Genomic DNA, 18,271 nt, shown 5'->3' on the forward strand with positions numbered 1-18,271 from the left:
TCCCGGCCCCGGGCCCGCCCCCTGCTCAGGCACCGCCCACTCCGGGCTCCGGGCCCTCCTCCCCCTCGCGGCTACGCCCCCTGCCCGCCTCCGACTGTAGCCCCGCCCCCCAGGCACCGGCCCCGCCTGTCTGGGCTTCTGGTCCCGCCCAGGCTCTTGTCCCTCGGGCCCCAGCCTCGTCCCTCCTCGGCTCTGACTCCACCCCTTCTCCGGAGCCTGGGAGGCGGGGCTGAGAACCACAGAGATGGCCGGGCCTCCGAGCCGCCCAGGGCGGCCGGAAGTTTGCGGGGCGGGGCGGGGCAGACGCGGGCGGCCAAGGCCCGTTTCCGGCGGCGTCGCGCGTTTGCTAACCTCGGGTGGTCCTCAGGGAGGGTGAGTCGGCGCGGCGGGCGCGGACTCGGGTTGTGCTGGGTGTGAGTGATCGCTGGTCGCTCCCTGCGCCCTCCGGCCTTCGGCACTGGGGTCCCCGCGTCTCCCGGCCTCCAGTCGGGAAAGCGTGGGGGTTTTGCGGGGCCCTGAGCGCCTGGCGTGGGAGGTGGTCGAGCACAGCCGCCCTCTCCCGCGGTGGCGCGAGGCGGGCTTCGTTTGGCCGAGTCTCGCACGCAGCTCCCCGCAGACCCCGCTAGTGGCAGCTACGCCACCCGCGGGCCCCGGTGTCAGGGGCTTGAATAAGGCGAGCTCCAGCTGCGGCCTTTTCTCCAGGCCTGGGCCTACTCCCAGGGCCCTGACTCGCCCTCCTGCGAAACCGCCTCCTTCTAGAGCGTTCCCTGTTTACTGGCCTGGAAGGCCTAGGATAAGTGACAGTGGAGGAAAGAACGGTGCCTTGGGTGGGGTAGGCTGTTTGTCTCTAAATTCTGGTGGCTATTCCGGCCATTCCTACTGTCAGGAGCCAGGCGGAGGATCCTCCTCCGGTGGTCCCTGCTGCTTGGATCAGCCTCCCTATGCCGGTGACCTGGGGTTTCCACCCACAAACCACTGTCTGGGTTAGAAGCTGCCGTACGAAGACTCTTTTTCCCATTCCAACTTCTCGGGGGAATGCTTGGGCAGGTAGAGGGTCTGGGGTCATTGGCTTAATTGAGGTGATTACATCCCTGTGCACGGTTCCATGCTGGCGACAGGTGAGCTGGAGACTGGAATTTATGTACTTGAGGGCAGGGGTTTCCACGTCCACTCCTGTCTTCCCTTCAGTTCGTCATTTTTGCTCCTGCCTGCTCCAAGCTCCAGTCGCTCACTTCCTTCCCTTGCTGTCAGGGATTTACCCACACTGGTTCATCCAACCCCATTTCTTCTTGCTTCAGGCCCTTTCACATGCTATTCCTGCTGCCTGGAGTGCTCTGCCCACCTCCATTACCTTAGCCGAGGTCCCTTTGGAAGTGACCCATGACACTGAGTCAGCGTTCTGGTCTAAGTGGCTTTCATAGTTCCCTGTACTTCAGCGCTGTTGTGGTTGCAGTGTGCTTATTTGTGTGGTTATTTAACTCTTTCCTCCACCAGACTGCTTCGTGAAGGCAGGGTCCTCGTGTCCACTATTGTATCCCCATTACTCAGTACCTGGCACGTGGCATCCACTCCTTACAGCTTTGTGGAGTGATTCACACACACAGTCTAAAGAGGAACAATAGTTCAGTGGGCCTCCTTCACTCAAGTGCCACGTCTGCTTCAGCCCAGCCCCATGTCCCTGCTAGAGATATCTGGGGCTGGAGGTAAAGGAGCAGAGAGCACAGTATCCGCTTGATTAGCCTGGAAGTTGGGCCTCTGGCACCCTGACCTCTAATCCTTTCGTAATTCCCAACAGGTGTCTCGGCCAGAACACGTGGATGCCCACCCACCACTGAGCCTCATGGTAGGAAGCTTGACTGCCTCCTCCTCCTCGCTTGTCCTGTGAAGGCCCACCTCCTGTCTGCCCACTGGGCCTGGGCTCAGACCCTACCTTGGCCCTTGCTGGGCTTAGGAAGGCCCCCTTGCCCCCATCCCCAAGGTAGTGAGCAAACACCTGCCCAAACCAGGGCCTAATTGAGGCTCTTGAGGGGGGAGGGTTGTATGACCACCGTGGACTGGGTTCCTCCTCCCCGAGATTACCCCTCCCCAGAATATTAGAGGCAGAGGAGTCCTGGTGAGCATCTCGCCTAACCCCATGGTGCGCCTGCCTGAGGCATGTCATGAGGCAGTGCCAGAAGGGGGCTGGCACCCAGGGATTCCTGGGGTGCTGGTGTATGTCCTTTCAGGAGGTGGTAACATTTGGCGATGTGGCTGTGCACTTCTCTCGGGAGGAGTGGCAGTGTCTGGACCCTGGCCAGAGGGCCCTCTACAGGGAAGTGATGCTGGAGAACCACAGCAGTGTGGCTGGACTAGGTGAGGCTGCACCTTGGGGCCCTTCCCCTGCATCATCAGTCAGCACCCACCCAGCCAGGCTCCAATGGAGGCCAAACACTCAGACCCTTGTGGGCTCCATAGCGGGCTTGGACTCATGAGTGGTGTGCCAGGCTGGTTCCTAGCTTTGCCCGTGTTATGGGGTTCAGCCCCCAGGGAGTGGGTGGGATTCTGGGAGTTAGTAAAGCCTCTTCTTTTCCTAAGCTGTTAAATTGTGAGAAATAGAATCCAAACTTGAAATAGCTTAGACAAGAAAAGAGAAATGATTGGGTGGAAGAATCCAAGGCAAAGGTTGTACAACCAGAGCAAGAGGTGGCAGTGCCCATGCAGCTGCTATGCAGATGCTGTCATCCCCTTGCCCCTCCTGTCCTGCCGTTAGTCTTCCTCTCTGAACTCCTCCGTTGTCATAGGCAGCCACTACGGTGCTCTTTATGTCCATGTCTGTATTCTCACAAGGTGTGTGCTGTCATTAGATTGCAACTTGGTGAAGGGGGGTGTGTCTGACTTGGGCCTCACTGGGCCTGTTGCCTGTGACTAATCTCTCTGCTGCATCGGACCCTGAGAGAGTGCCTGGCTGGGGGATCCGGAGTGGAATTGATGGGGCATAGTTGGTTGGCCAGGAGCTTCTTGGGGTGTTGTACCAGGCCTGCACCCCTCTGTCTTGGCTAGGCTGGCAAAGTCCAGCTTTCTGTTTTGCCAGTCAGATAAGTGTACAGTGGGAGGCTCTTGTGGTTTGAATTTGCATTTCTCTGATTTCTGCTGAGCTTGAGCCTATTTTCACACCCTCATTAGTTTGCCAGGTTCTTCTGTAAAATGTCTGCTCAGGGCATTTGTCCATATTCTAGGTCTGCTGTGTTTTACTGCTTTGAAGGTGTTGTTTCTTCATTTTGTCTAAGATGCCTTACGTTGTAAAACATGTAATTATGTCCACATCCTTATTTTAAGGAAGGTGAAATGCTACTGATGACATGCATTTTTTTAATCACTTGATTTTACTTTATACTTTTTAAAGAGCTCTCTTAGACTCATGTAGACCTGGTTTACCCTGTCTCGCTGAAATAGAAAAGACGCATGTCCTGGAGGTCCTTTTTTTCTTCCCCCCCGAGACTGAGTCTCGCTCTGTCACCTACCCTGGAGTGCAGTGGTGCGATCTCGGCTCACTGCAGCCTCCGCCTCCTGGGTCCAAGTGATTTTTCTGCCTCAACCTCCTGAGTAGCTGGGACTGCAGGTGCCTGCCACCACACCCGGCTAATTTTTGTATTTTTAGTAGAGACAGGGTTTCACCATGTTGCTCAGGCTGGTCTCGAACTCCTGACCTTGTGATTCACCCACCTCGGGCTCCTGAAGTGCTGGGATTACAAGCGTGAGCCACCGTGCCCGGCCAGAGTAAGGGTACTTCTAATGTTTCTTCACAGCTTTTAGTGACCCACTCTCTGGGTTGGTTATCTGTGTCCATACTTTCCACGTGATGGCAACCTGTGGGCCTGGCAGTCAAGGGGTGCTGCAGCCTTTCGTAAGTGGTAATGGGGTTTTCTTCATCCCGTGAGGTTGGTGCTTGAGCTCTCTTGCTTGGCATATAGCAGCCATCCCCTTTTAACAGTGCCATCTGCTGTGCCTGTTCCTCTCTCAGGCCCTGTGTGTACACAGTTGCTGATTTGCCAGTAACTGGAATTGCAGTCATTCCTCCAGCAACAGTTTGCTTCTCCAGGTTCAGAGGTACAGCTGCTGTTCTTTTTCCATGGCTTCTGTCTATCTATAACGTTCTGCTGCTGTGCCAAGTCACAGGGTGAACCTTTTGAAGACAGTGTAAAGAGCAGCTACATTCAGCGTGTGTTGTGTGACGGTGCTGGTGACACCTGCAGCAGTGACTGGGCCGCCGAGGCAAGCTCACGTGTGCACAGGCAGTGATGGGGTGTCACAGCTGCTGCCTGGCGGATGACATCGGTTCCTAGATATGTCCAAGAGATGGGAAAGGGTTTTATAAAAAGTAGAGCCGGGCGTAGTGGCTCACATCTGTAATCCCAGCACTTTGGGAGGCTGCGGCGGGCGGATCACGAGGTCAGGAGATCGAGACCAGCCTGGCCAACACAGTGAAACCCCATCTACTAAAAATACAAAAATTAGCCGGGTGTGGTGGCGTGTGCCTGTAATCCCAGCTACTTGGGAGGCTGAGGCATGAGACTCGCTTGAACCCTGGAGGCGGAGCTTGCAGTGAGCTGCGATCGCACCACTGCACTCCAGCTTGGCGACAAAGCGAGACTCGGTCTAAAAAAAAAAAAAGAAAAAAAAAGGACTGTCTTAGAATTTATCAAACAGGATAAATTCCAGGTTAGTTTTGTGTATTATAAATCACTTTTTTAGCTGGACATGGTGTTGCACGCCTGTAGTCCCAGCTACTGGGGAGGGTGGGGAGGGAGAACTGCCTGAGCCTAGGAGGTCAAGGTTGGAGTGAGCTATGATTGTGCCGCTGCAGTCCAGCCTAGGCAACAGAGTGAGACCCTGTCTAAAAAAAAAAAAATCTTTTCTGCTTCTTTTGTGTTTGTTAACTTTGCTAGGTCAGATTTTTTGTTTTGAGATGGAGTCTTGCTCTGTCACCCAGGCTGGAGTACAGTGGCATGATCTTGGCTCACTGCAAGCTCCGCTGCCCCCTGGGTTGACACCATTCTCCTGCCTCAGCCTCCCGAGTAGCTGGAACTACAGGCGCCCGCCACCACGCCCGGCTAATTTTTTTTTTTTTTTTTTTTTTTTTTTTGTATTTTTAGTAGAGACGGTGTTTCACCATGTTAGCCAGGACGGTCTCAATCTCCTGACTTCGTGATCCGCCTGCCTCGGCCTCCCAAAGTGCTGGGATTACAGGCACGAGCCACCGCACCCGGCCTGCTAGGTCAGATTTTAATGTAATTACTCAGGTTTTGCCTTATGGATTGTCTCTTTGAAGTTTTATTTAAAAGTTCTGTCTGGGCACGGTGGCTCATGCCTGTAATCCAAGCGCTTTGGGAGGCCAAGGCGGGTGGATTGCCTGAACTCAGGAGTTCAAGACCAGCCTGGGCAACACAGTGAAACCCTGTCTCCACTAAAATGCACAAAAAATTAGCTGGGCATGGCAGTATGCGCTTGTAATCCCAGCTGCTTGGGAGGTTGAGGCAGCAGACTTGCTTGAACCCAGGAGGCAGAGGTTGCAGTGAGCCGAGATTGTGCCACTCCACTCCAGCCTGGGTGACAGAGCAAGACTCTGTCTCCAAGAAAAAAAAGTTCTTCCCTGGCTGGGTGTGATGTCTCACGCCTGTAATCCCAGCACTTTGGGAGGCCTAGGCGGGCCGATCACCTGAGGTTAGAGTTTGAGACCAGCCTGGCCAACATGGTGACACCCCGTCTCTACTAAAAATGCAGAAATTAGCCAGGCATGGTGGCGGGCGGTTATAATCTTGGCTACTTGGGAGGCTGAGGCAGGAGAATCCCTTGAATCTGGGAGGCAGAAGTTGCACTGAGCCAAGATCATACCAGTGCACTGTAGCCTGGGTGACAGAGTGAGACTTGGTCTCAAAAAAAAGTTCTTTCCTCCTCCAAGGTCACTGAGATGGGCTTCATTTCCTCCTGTGAATTTTACGATTTCTATTTCTCATCTGTATCCCAGCTCCACATTTGTGTTGGGGTTACGTAAAAATCCCTGTTTTATTTTGTCCAAACATAGCTGTTTTCCCCAACATCATCTATTAAACAGTCTCCTTGGCCAGGCGCAGTGGCTCATGCCTGTAATCCCAGCACTTTGAAGTAGGCTGAGGTGGGCAGATCACCTGAGGTCAGGAGTTCGAGACCAGCCTGGCCAACATGGTGAAACTTCATCTCTACCAAAAATACAAAACTTAGCCAGGTGTGGTGGCCCGTGCCTGTAATCCCAGCTACTCAGGAGGCTGAGAGAGGAGAATTGCTTGAACCTGGGAGGCTGAGGTTGCAGTGAGCCGTGATCGCGCCACTGCACTTCAGTCTGGGCAATAGAGTGAGGCTCTATCTCAAAAAAAAAAAAAAATCTGGCCGGGCGCGGTGGCTCAAGCCTGTAATCCCAGCACTTTGGGAGGCCGAGACGGGCGGATCACGAGGTCAGGAGATCGAGACCATCCTGGCTAACCCGGTGAAACCCCGTCTCTACTAAAAAAATACAAAAAACTAGCCGGGCGAGGTGGCGGGCGCCTGTAGTCCCAGCTACTCGGGAGGCTGAGGCAGGAGAATGGCGTGAACCCGGGAGGCGGAGCTTGCAGTGAGCAGAGATCAGGCCACTGCACTCCAGCCTGGGCGACAGAGCGAGACTCCGTCTCAAAAAAAAAAAAAAAATCTGCTTTTCCTGTTGACATGTGGAGCCACCACTTTCATCTATGAAATGGGGTGTTTCTGAACCCTGTTCTCTTCCCTGAATCTCTCTTGTGGGCCAGCTTCTTGCTTTTGGTTTGTTTGGTTTTTTTTTTTGTTCATTTGTTTTTGGTTTTTTTCAGATGAAGTCTCACCCTGTCGCCCAGGCTGGAGAGCAGTGGTGCGATCTCGGCTCACTGCAACCTGTGCCTCCCAGGTTCAAACAATTCTCGTGCCTCAGCCTCCCGAGTAGCTGGGATTACAGGCATGTGCCACCATGCCCGGCCAATTTTTTGTATTTTTACTAGAGACGGGGTTTCGCCATGTTGGCCAGGCTGGTCTGGAACTCCTGACCTCAGGTGATCTACCCACCTTGGCCTCCCAAAGGTGCTGGGATTACCGGTGTGAGCCACCACACCTGGCCAGTTTGGCTTTGTTTTTTATTTTGGGGAGGTTTTTGTTTTTTGCTTTGGTTTTGTAGTGTTTCTTAATGCTACAAGAATACTAAAAGAATTAAACTTGCTGGTTAATTCTTTTTTTTCTGGGACGGAGTTTCACTCTTGTTGCCCAGGCTCGAGTGCAATGGCGTGATCTCGGCTCACTACAACCTCTGGCTGTTGGGTTCAGGTGATTCTGCCTCAGCCTCCTGAGTAGCTGGGATTACAGGCATGTGCCACTATGCCCGGCTAATTTTTATATTTTTAGTAGAGATGAGGTTTCACCATGTTGGCCAGGCTGGTCTCGAACTCCTAACCTCAGGTGATCCGCCCACCTCGGCCTCCCAAAGTGCTGGGATTATAGGCGTGAGCCACTGCGCCCAGCTGCATACAAATTTTAGAATAAGTTGAATTCCTAAAAAATGCCACTGGAATTTTTATTGGGAGTGCTTTGAAACTGTTTTCCGTCAGTGTAAAAGTTTTGATTTTTTGCTTTGTGAATGTATTTTTAGCTGATTATTGCTGTAGTACAAAAGTGCTGTTGGTTCTGAAGGATGATCTTACATCTGGCAGCTATGGAACTCCCTGGGTAAATCACTGTTGCTTTGTGGAACTCCCTGGGTAAATCACTGTTGCTTGGTCATTCTGCTGTTTTCCAGCAGGAGAATTCATGCAAATGAGAGTTTGGTATTTTCCCTCCCAGCTCTCACTCCTCCCATCTCTGTCTTTGCAGTGGCCAGCGCAGTGTTAAACAGGACCCTGTGGGCATGTTGTGTTCCTGATTTTAAAGGGAATGCATCCACATAACCACAGAAATTGGCTAAGGAGTTTTGTTTTTTCTTTTTAATCATAAATATTGAATTTCAAGTTCTTTTTCTGCATCATTTGAGACGCATAATTTATTTTCTTTATTAATGCAGAAAATTACATTGCTATATTGTATTCCTGGAATAAACCTTACTTAAATCATGATATTTATATATAAATTTTGATACACCTTTGGATTCAGCTAGCCAGTATTGTATTTTGGATTTTTGTATTTCTGTTGATAAGTGAAACAGATACATACATATATGAGAGAGAGAGAGATATATATATATGTATATATTTTTAGACTGAGTCTCACTCTGTCAGCCAGGCTGGAGTGCAGTGGCGCGATCTCGGCTCACTGCAAGGTCCGCCTCGCGGGTTCACGCCATTCTTCTGCCTCAGCCTCCCAAGTAGCTGGGACTACAGGCACCCGCCACCATGTCTGGCTAATTTTTTTGTATTTTTAGTAGAGACAGGGTTTCACTATGTTAGCCAGGATGGTCTCGATCTCCTGACCTCATGATCCGCCAGGCGTGAGCCACTGTGACCAGCCAATATATTTCCTTTTGTGTATTGTCTTTATGTAGTTTTGACATGTTTGATAAATGGCATTTGGCATACAAGTAGAACTTGGTGGAACTAATCTGTAAAACCATCTGGTCCTTGGGCTTTTGGGGAAGGAAAGTCTTGGATTAGCATTTATGCATTTATATTTCCTTCTTTTTTTTTTTTTAAGAGTTGGGGTCTTGCTTTGTTGCCCAGCCTAGAGTACAGTGGTGTGATCGTAGCTCACTGCAGCCTTGAACTCCTTGGCTCAAGTGATCCTTCCACTTGAGTTTCCCTAGTAGCTGGGACTATAGGTGTGCGCCACCATGCCCAGATGTTTTTCCTTTCTTTGTAGAGTTGGGGTCTGTCATGTTGCCCAGGCTAGTCTTAAACTTCTGGCCTCAAGCAATCCTGCCTCAGCCTTCCAAAATGCTGGGATTATAGGCAAGAGCCACCTTGCCTAGCATTTCCTTTTCTTTTTACTCTGTTATATTTGTAATTGTTTCTCTTATTCTCTCTGTTTTGGTAGCATCTTCTCACTATGTTCACCTTGACTGGTTTTGTCATGAGACTGTCATATTCATGTTTTCAAAGAACTGGCTTTGGGTTTGCGTTTTTCGGGGGGTTGGGTTGGAGGATGTTTTTATATGTCTTTGTTCTCTCTCTCTCTGAATCCTGCCCCAGATTTATTATTTTCTTCCTCTTTATTTATGTGAGTTTGATGTGTGTGGTGTGTGTTTGTTTTGCTTTTTTAATTTTTTGAGACAGAGTTTCGCTCTGTTGCCCAGGCTGGAGCACAGTGGCTTTACTGCAGCCTGGACTCCCTGGGTTTCAGTGATCCTCCCACCATGTTGGCCAGGCTGGTCTCGAACTCCTGACCTTCAGGTGATCCATCCGCCTTGGCCTGCCAAAGTGCTGGAATTACAGGTGTGAGCCACCACACCTGGCCATTCTCAACTTCTTGAACTTATTGTTTACCTCATTTGTGTTTTAAAATACTGATTTCTAGTAAATGTATCTAAAAGTATAAAATGTTTCTGGGCATAGTGGCATATGCCTATAATCTCAGCTACTTAGGAGGCTGAGGCAGAAGGATTGTTTGAGCCGAGGAGTTTGAGGCTAGCCTGGGCAACATAGCGAGACCACATGTCTACAAAGAATTTAAAAATTAGCTGGGTGTGGTGTCACGCACCTGTAGTCCTAGCTACTCAGTAGGTTGAGGTGGGAGGACTGGCCTAGGCTATAGTGAGCTGTGATGGTGCTACTGCACTCCAGCCTGTGTGACAGAGCAAGACCATGTCGACATCACATTTTATCTTTACATGCTGCTTGGGCTGCTTCCTATAAATTCTGACTCGTCATAAATATGGTTGCCACTTAGTAATTTATTATTTAGTTTCCAAGTAGCTAATTGCATCTAAGCAACGTTTTGTAGTCAATTTCATACTGCATTGCCTTTGCCTGGGTGCATGTTCTGTGGTATTGTTCTTTGCTGTGTCTGTGACTCAGTGTGTGGCTTGACCCAAGGGTGTTTCTTTGTTCCACATGTACTTGGAGAGAATATGCATTTTCTGTTGAGTGCGGAGTCCTGCCTGCATCTGGGGGCTTGAGCTTATTGGCTATAGGCCTTTGGAATCTCTGCCTGCCTCTTTCCTTCCAGTTGGGAGAACCCTGAAGGAAGCTTCCAACCAGAGGCCTTGGCTGGCCCATGGATCACCTGCTCATCTCTGTACTGACCGGCACAAAGAGGGTACGGGGGCAGGTGGCCCCAAGAAGGCAGGGTGCCAGGTGGGCCCCCACAGGTCTCTGCCACCCAGTCTACAGAGAGGGAGGCAGGCCCTGAGGCATCCTTTGTGCAGGGACTTGAGGCTGGAAGGCCACTGGCTGAAGATTGGACCTTAGAGCTTTCTGATTTGCTCTTTCAAATTTGCTCGTTTGTGTCCATTTGTCATTGTTTGTCATCTTATTTTGTAACCACCCCGGCCTCTTGGAGCATCTCTGTTCTCTAACCGAGGGACAGGCCCGGCTCTGCTGAGTGAAGCTTGGGCTGCTTCTCTCTCCCAAGTTCCAGGGGTAGAGGCGGACTGTCCTTTGCAGACTGGTGACAGGGTCACCTGGAGATTGTGGGAGTCAGGTATCCCTTGCTGTCTAGCCACAGGAGCTGGACAGATCTGGACAGAAAGGGCTTCTGTGTCCCCAGATTCTCACCACCCTTGACACCTCTCTCTCCCTGCAGGGGCTCTTCCTGTGCCTTGTAGCCCCCCTGCCCCTTTATATTTGGAAACTGGGGAAGGCTTAACCCCGTGCGCACGCTCCCTGTCATGCTGACACTGTCTTCTGTGCCACACACACAGCAGGATTCCTAGTTTTCAAGCCTGAGCTGATCTCCCGGCTGGAGCAGGGAGAGGAGCCATGGGTCCTTGACCTGCAGGGAGCAGAGGGGACAGAGGCACCAAGGACCTCCAAGACAGGTAAGACTTAGACCCCGTCACAGAGAAGCCCTGGGGTGAGGAGAAACTGCAGGAGGGGCCTCACAACTGGGCAGCTGTGGGTGAGTCACGGGGGCTGCGCTGGGATCCCTGGGAATGCCACTGGGGAAGCAGCATCCGGCACGTAGAAGGGAGCGTAGACCCGTTGTGGGGCTGCCTTGGGAGAGGCCAAACTGAAGAAGAGCCAAGACACAAAAACCCCTGCGTTTCTGCAAAAACAGAGCTTGTTTTTGAAATCATGTCACATTTTGTTCTATTTCTAATTTCACTCATACTTTTGTTAAGCAAAGATACAAACCTATGGATCCAAGTGAAGGGTTAGGTTTGGCCTTCAGTAACCTCTCCTCAGGTAAGCATATTCCCTGAGGCAGCTCCCTTCAGACCTTCTCAGGCTCCAGGAGTGCATTACTTTCCTGTGGCTGCCGTAACAATGAACCACAAACTAGGAAGCTTAAAACAACAGAAATTTGTTGCCTCATAGCCATGGAGGCTGGAAATCTGAAATCGAGGGGTCAGCAGGGCTGTGCTCCCTGTGAAGGCTTTAGAAAAGATCCTGTCCTGCCTCTCCAGGCAGCTGGTGGTTTTCTGGCAATCCTTGGGTTCCTTGGCTTGTGGACGCATCCCTCACTCTGATCTCTGACTCCTTCACACGGCTGCCTCTCCCTGCGCGTCTGCGATCATGTGGCCATCTCCTTAGAAGGACACCAGTCATGCTGGGTTAGGGGCCACCAGTGACCTCGTGGTGACTAATTACATCTGCAATGACTGTGTTTCCAAACAAGGTCACATTCTGAGGTGCTTTAAGTTAGGACTTCAGTCTATCTTGGGGTCCTCAGCCCTAACCAGGGCACCTGCTGCCTCCAGCATGAGCTCCTGCTGGGCAGGCGCCTCGCCTGGTGCTCTGCTTCCCTGCTTTGCTGGTGTGCCGCCCAGCATGACAAGGGAGATGGGTCTGCGTGCATCTCAACTGCAGAAAGGAAGCCCCTCCCCTCCCCTTCAGTTGCTGCTGGGTTGCCACAGTCACTCCTGCACATGGCAGGACCAGGCCCCACAGAGGCCATCGGCTTGGAGGGGCCTCGGGAAGCAAGTTGGACAGTCCAAAGTTGTGAAAAGCAGGGCCTGTGGGGCTGGGCGCGGTGGCTCATGCCTGTCATCCCAGCACTTTGGGAGGCCGAGGCGGGCAGATCATGAGGTCAGGAAATCGAGACCATCCTGGCTAACACGGTGAAACCCCATCTCTATTAAAAATACAAAAAATAAGCCGGGCATGGTGGCAGGCGCCTGTAGTCTCAGCTACTTGGGAGGCTGAGGCAGGAGAATGGCGTGAGCCCGGGAGGCGGAGTTTGCAGTGAGCCAAGATTGCGCCGCTGCACTCCAGCCTGGGTGACAGAGCGAGACTCCATCAAAAAAAAATAAAGAAAAGTACAGGCTGTGATCTTCCTTCCATTCATATGATCCTAGGCAGCTTCAAAGGACAGGGAGGGTTTCTGAGCCTCTTCGCACCCTAGGGCCTTTCAGCCACCCAGGAAGGCTGCATGTGGGAACAGCGGTCAGGAACCCTGGCCTCACTGGCTCTGCGGGCTACTCCCATGTTATCCTTTCCGCTCAGCCTCCCTGAGAAGGAGGTTCAGCTATAAGGGTGGCCCAGTTAAAATCCAGCCGCCCATGAAAATATTTCCAACATCGACAGGAGCGTTTAAAGAGGGCGCTGTGGCAGAAAAGCCAGCTACAGCTGGCAGAATTAGTTCGGTGGCTACATGTAGCAGGTGGTCCTTACTGTGATAGAGCATCAACCAAAAATATAATCCCACAGTAGTTGAGAGCTGCTGCTGATGCACCCAGCACTTGCTCACAGATCCGAGAGTCCAGGGCAAGGATGTGGCCTCTTAGATAAAACAAGCAGCAGCGTAAAACCAGAATAAGGCGGAAATGCCCAGATATGTTACTTGTCTCCAGCTGGTACTGTCAGCATCAGATACTGAAGGATATTAGCCCAGAGCAGTGGGTGAGGGGCCAGGTCCCAGCTGTGCACCCCCACGCCCTTGACCACCACTGTGCCCCCTGGTGGGTGGTTCCTGGCACTCCTCAACAAAGCCTTGCTGTCAGCCTGGCCCTGCTCTCTCTGCCACTGCTTTATTTTTTTTTGAGATGGAGTGTCTGTTGCCCAGGCTGGAGTGCAGTGGCATGATCTTGGCTCACTGCAACGTCTGCCTCCCAGGTTCAAGTGATTCTTGTGCCTCAACCCCTCAAGTAGCTGGGATTACAGGCATGAGCCACCGTGCCTGGCCACCCTGCTCTCTTATCTTTACAGCAGGGGAAGGCTTGGGAGGAGTGCCAAGTGAGCCCTGTTGAAGGAGCAGGCATTCGGAGGTGGTGCAGTTGTGCAGGGAAAGAAGCGCATGAGGACCAGGCCTGGAGATGCCTCCTGTCCTCACAGCCCTTGAGCGTTCCTGCTGCACAGTGAAGCTGAAACGGCTGCCTACTCTGACTCTCCAGGACTGACTGGAAGACCTTTAGAGGTCCCTGGAAGCTGGAGACTCACCACTGATGGTTAGGAGTGGGCAGGAACCAAAGCTTGAAGCCCTGTAACTGGGCTGTGCATTCATGTGGGGTAGACTTGGGCTGGTTATAGCTGTGGCCACGTGGTCGTGGGTGTGAATGTGATTGTGTCGTGGTGGGGACCGTGGTTGTCATGACCATAGCCGTATGTTGTGGTTGCGTCCTGTCATCAAGGAGATGTCTGACCTCAGCAGAGGTGCCCTCTAGGGTTACAGAGTAGGACAGAAGCCTGTGCTTACTTGGAGAGTCCAGAAAGGGCACAGATGTCTGGAAGACCTCCTGGGGGCCTCCAGAAAGTTGCAGCCCCAGGGAAGAAGTCAGTGTGGTCTTGGGGGTGGCCACGCACAGCCCAGGGAGAAGCAGGGGAGGTGGCCAGGTGTGAGTTGGCAGCAGCAGCAGGAGGCAGCCAAGGGGGCTGGGTCCTGCTCAGAGAACCCCACCCCAGGGGGTAGCCATGAGCGGCCCACGTGCCCAGTGCCTTTCTGAGCTCACCAGGTTAAGTCCCTTGGCAGCTCTTCCAGCCCCATTTTCCTCGTCAGAATCCATGCCCTCCATTCAGAACTTAGACCCTGTACTGTTTCCTCACCAGCTGGGATGCTGGAGCCCCTGACCCCACAGCCCATGGTAGCTACCCACCCTTCCGGTCTTGCTTTGTATTCTTTGCCTCTGCATGGACTTTGCCCCACGCCAGTGCCCTGTAGGATGGATCTCTCTGCTCACAGACCCCAGCCCCGCTGTAGGCCGTGTTGCTCTCAGCACTCTGCCCTGTGCATAATGAACACTTCATTGCTACTGAATGAGTGAACAAAGTAAAAAGCATGAAACCAGATCTGAGAACTGCCAAAGGCTCCACCTTCTCTTGCACGCTTCCACCTGGGGCCTCGCAGGGCTCAGTGCAGCCGTCCTGGGAGCCTTGATTCCCGGCCCCCGCATTTGTAGTCTTGTCATTTCTCTGAGCACAAGGCCTAAGGAACGTCTTTGTTCGTGTTTATTTCAGATTCTATGATTAGGACTGAAAATGAGCAGTCCTGTGAGGACATGGACATCCTAAAATCGGAATCCTATGGGACAGTCATCAGAATCTCCCCACAGGACTCTCCTCAGAATCCTGGCTTTGGAGACGTTTCTGATTCTGAGGTCTGGTTAGACAGTCATTTGGGCAGTCGTGGGCTGAGAGTGACAGGCTCTACCTTCCAGAATAACTGTTTGAATGAGGAGACTGTGGTTCCGAAGACCTTCATCAAGGATGCTGCCCAGGGATGTAAGGAGCTGGGAAGCAGCATCCTGGATTGTCAGCCTCTTGAAAGTCAGAGAGAGAGTGCAGAAGGGATGTCCCAGAGATGCGAGGGGTGTGGGAAAGGCTTCAGAGCCACTTCAGACATTGCTCTGCATTGGGAAATTAATACACAGAAAATTAGCAGATGTCAAGAGTGCCAAAAAACGTTATCTGACTGCTTGCAGGGGAAACATCCAAATAACTGTCATGGAGAGAAGCCGTACGAATGTGCAGAGTGTGGGAAAGTCTTCAGGCTCTGCTCGCAGCTTAATCAGCATCAGAGAATCCACACGGGAGAGAAACCCTTTAAATGCACTGAGTGTGGAAAAGCCTTCCGCCTGAGCTCAAAACTTATTCAGCATCAAAGGATTCACACTGGGGAGAAGCCCTACAGATGTGAGGAATGTGGAAAAGCCTTTGGTCAGAGTTCAAGCCTCATCCACCATCAGAGAATCCACACAGGAGAGAGGCCCTATGGTTGTCGTGAATGTGGGAAAGCCTTCAGCCAGCAGTCGCAGCTGGTTAGACACCAGAGAACTCACACTGGGGAGAGGCCCTACCCTTGCAAGGAGTGTGGGAAGGCCTTCAGCCAGAGCTCCACCCTAGCCCAGCATCAAAGGATGCACACTGGGGAGAAAGCTCAAATTCTAAGAGCCTCAGACAGTCCAAGCCTTGTTGCACATCAGAGAATTCACGCTGTAGAGAAACCATTTAAGTGTGATGAGTGTGGGAAAGCTTTTAGGTGGATCTCTCGCCTGAGTCAGCATCAGCTGATTCACACTGGAGAGAAGCCTTATAAATGCAACAAGTGTACAAAAGCCTTTGGTTGTAGTTCACGACTTATTCGCCATCAGAGAACTCACACTGGAGAAAAACCATTTAAATGTGATGAGTGTGGCAAAGGCTTTGTTCAGGGTTCACACCTTATTCAGCATCAGCGAATCCACACTGGAGAGAAACCCTATGTGTGTAATGACTGTGGAAAAGCCTTCAGTCAGAGTTCCAGCCTTATTTACCATCAGAGAATCCATAAAGGAGAGAAGCCCTATGAATGCCTCCAGTGCGGAAAAGCCTTCAGCATGAGCACACAGCTTACAATACATCAAAGGGTTCACACTGGAGAGAGGCCCTATAAATGTAACGAATGTGGGAAAGCCTTCAGTCAAAACTCAACCCTTTTCCAGCACCAGATAATTCATGCAGGAGTGAAGCCCTATGAGTGCAGTGAATGTGGAAAAGCCTTCAGCCGGAGCTCGTATCTTATTGAACACCAGAGAATACACACTAGGGCCCAGTGGTTTTACGAATATGGGAATGCCCTGGAAGGGTCCACCTTTGTGAGCCGTAAAAAGGTTAATACTATAAAGAAACTGCATCAGTGTGAAGACTGTGAGAAAATATTTAGGTGGCGTTCACACCTAATTATACACCAGAGAATTCACACCGGGGAGAAGCCTTATAAATGCAATGACTGTGGCAAAGCTTTTAATCGGAGCTCACGGCTTACCCAGCATCAAAAAATTCACACGGGATAGACCACTTACGTATAAATGTGTATATATGTGAATAAACCTACAGCCTTAACTTATTTTATATGGGATCATTTATACTGACAAACACGTAGAATGTTGGTAAAGATTCAGAATTACTCTCAAAAAAATCCAACATAAGGCCGGGCTCGGTGGTTCATGCCTGTCATCCCAGCACTTTGGGAGGCTGAGGTGGGTGGATCACGAGGTCAGGAGATCAAGACCATCCTGGCTAACACAGTGAAACCCCATCTCTACTAAAATTTAGCTGGGTGTGGTGGCGGGCACCTGTGGTCCCAGCTACTTGGGAGGCTGAGGCAGGAGAATGGTGTCAACCCAGGAGGCAGAGCTTGCAGTGAGCTGAGATCGTGCCACTGCGCTTCAGCCTGGGCAACAGAGCGAGACTCCGTCTCAAAAAAAAGAAAAAATCCAACTTCATATAAAATGTATGTTAATTTGCTGAAATGTTTGACCTTAACCTGTTTAATAAAGCCTGTGTCCCTCACACCCAGGGTGCAGTCTGCAGTTTGAGTTCACAGGTCCCTGTGAATGATGAAGCGGCACAAGAAAGGCTCTACGAGCACTGCTAGACTTAGTAGGTTAAAATAATTTACCTCAACTATTTCCCCTTAAGGATCAATGGCTCACACTGGCTTCAACAGTAAGGAAATGCATTAGCTCATGTTGGAGGAGGTCCAGGAGTGCCTAGAATTCCAACTTCACATTAGATCCTTATCTTAGAACTTAACCCAGCCACCCAGGACCAAAGGGCCCAGCCCTATCCCCTTCTTCAGAGAGGCAGGCTGGGCTAGCAGGCACACACCGTCACTACCGGTGCGGTTGGCATTCATGGAGCACATATCAGTGCCAGGCACAGAAGCAAGGTGTCACAGCACGTGTTCTGAGGTCACACTTGTGTCCCAGGGGCTTGCTGTGTGACCCAGGACATCACTGCCCTCCCTGAAACTCGGAGCCTTATTTGCGTATCTGAAAACATGCACTGTGAGGGCACTGAGAGGAAACAATGTAGAAGAACACGTCTCACTGTGCCTGTCAGAGAACGAGCACGCAAGTGAATGCTAGTACACCCACCCCTGTCCATGCCAGTGTCTCCAGCACACCCGTGTGTGCACAGACCCTCAGGCTGATGACTGTCTTGTACCGGCGCAGTTGCCCCACTTTTTTTGGGTGGGGGGGAGGGCAGAACATAGGAGAAAATACAGACAGTGGAGAAAAAGAAAAAATAGACCAGGCACGGTGACTCACACCTGTAATCCCAGCACTTGGGAGGCCAAGGTGGGTGGATCACGAGGTCAGGAGATCAAGACCATCCTGGCTAACACGGTGAAACCCCATCTCTACTAAAAATACAAAAAAATTAGCCGGGTGCGGTGGTGGACGCCTGTAGTCCCAGGTACTCAGGAGGCTGAGGCAGGAGAATGGTGTGAACCTGGGAGGTGAAGCTTGCAGTGAGCCGAGATTGCGCCACCACACTCCAGCCTGGGTGACAGAGCGAGACTCTGTCTCAAAAAATAAAAGAAAAAGACGAAAAGGGGATGGAAAGAAGTGGTTGGGAAACACATGGGGAGAAGAACCTGAGAAGAAGGGGTGAGGAGATGGAGTGGGGAAAGATGGTGGGAAGAAAAGATGTTCGAGCGAAGAACTTGGGGCGAGGGAGTGGGGAAGGAAGAAGGTGGCAGAGTGGGGAAGGAAGAAGGTGGCAGAGTGGGGAAGGAAGACGGTGGCGAGGGAGTGGGGAAGGAGGACTCTGGGGAGAACTTGGGGAGAGGAAGTGGGGGAAAACGATGGTAGGGAAAAGAACTTAAGGAGCTGCAGTAGGGCAGACCAGCAGACCATAGGGCAAAAGGACAGATGGGAGGAGAAGCAGGATCAGGGAGGAGAACCCCAGTT

General features: G+C 51.6%; 1 protein-coding gene across 18 annotated transcripts in view; it reads left to right on the forward strand.

Moving 5' to 3' along the window:
* Window positions 1–16,865, forward strand: part of ZNF7 (zinc finger protein 7) — a 322,126-nt gene extending 305,261 nt beyond the window's left edge. The window contains exons 1-6 of one of the 18 annotated variants that reach the window (XM_008002007.3): window positions 309–372; window positions 1,796–1,843; window positions 2,226–2,352; window positions 10,168–10,257; window positions 10,862–10,978; window positions 14,553–16,865. In XM_008002007.3, coding sequence (XP_008000198.1) covers window positions 1,841–1,843; window positions 2,226–2,352; window positions 10,168–10,257; window positions 10,862–10,978; window positions 14,553–16,366 — 2,151 coding nt within the window. In that variant the 5' untranslated portion in view covers window positions 309–372; window positions 1,796–1,840 and the 3' untranslated portion in view covers window positions 16,367–16,865. The other 17 variants (XM_008002006.3, XM_008002003.3, XM_073018559.1 and 14 more) reach the window with 17 other exon arrangements.
* Window positions 16,866–18,271: the final 1,406 nt, after the last annotated feature.

Source organism: Chlorocebus sabaeus, chromosome 8 (genome assembly GCF_047675955.1).
Source record: "Chlorocebus sabaeus isolate Y175 chromosome 8, mChlSab1.0.hap1, whole genome shotgun sequence".
NCBI classification, from domain to species: Eukaryota; Metazoa; Chordata; class Mammalia; order Primates; family Cercopithecidae; genus Chlorocebus; species Chlorocebus sabaeus.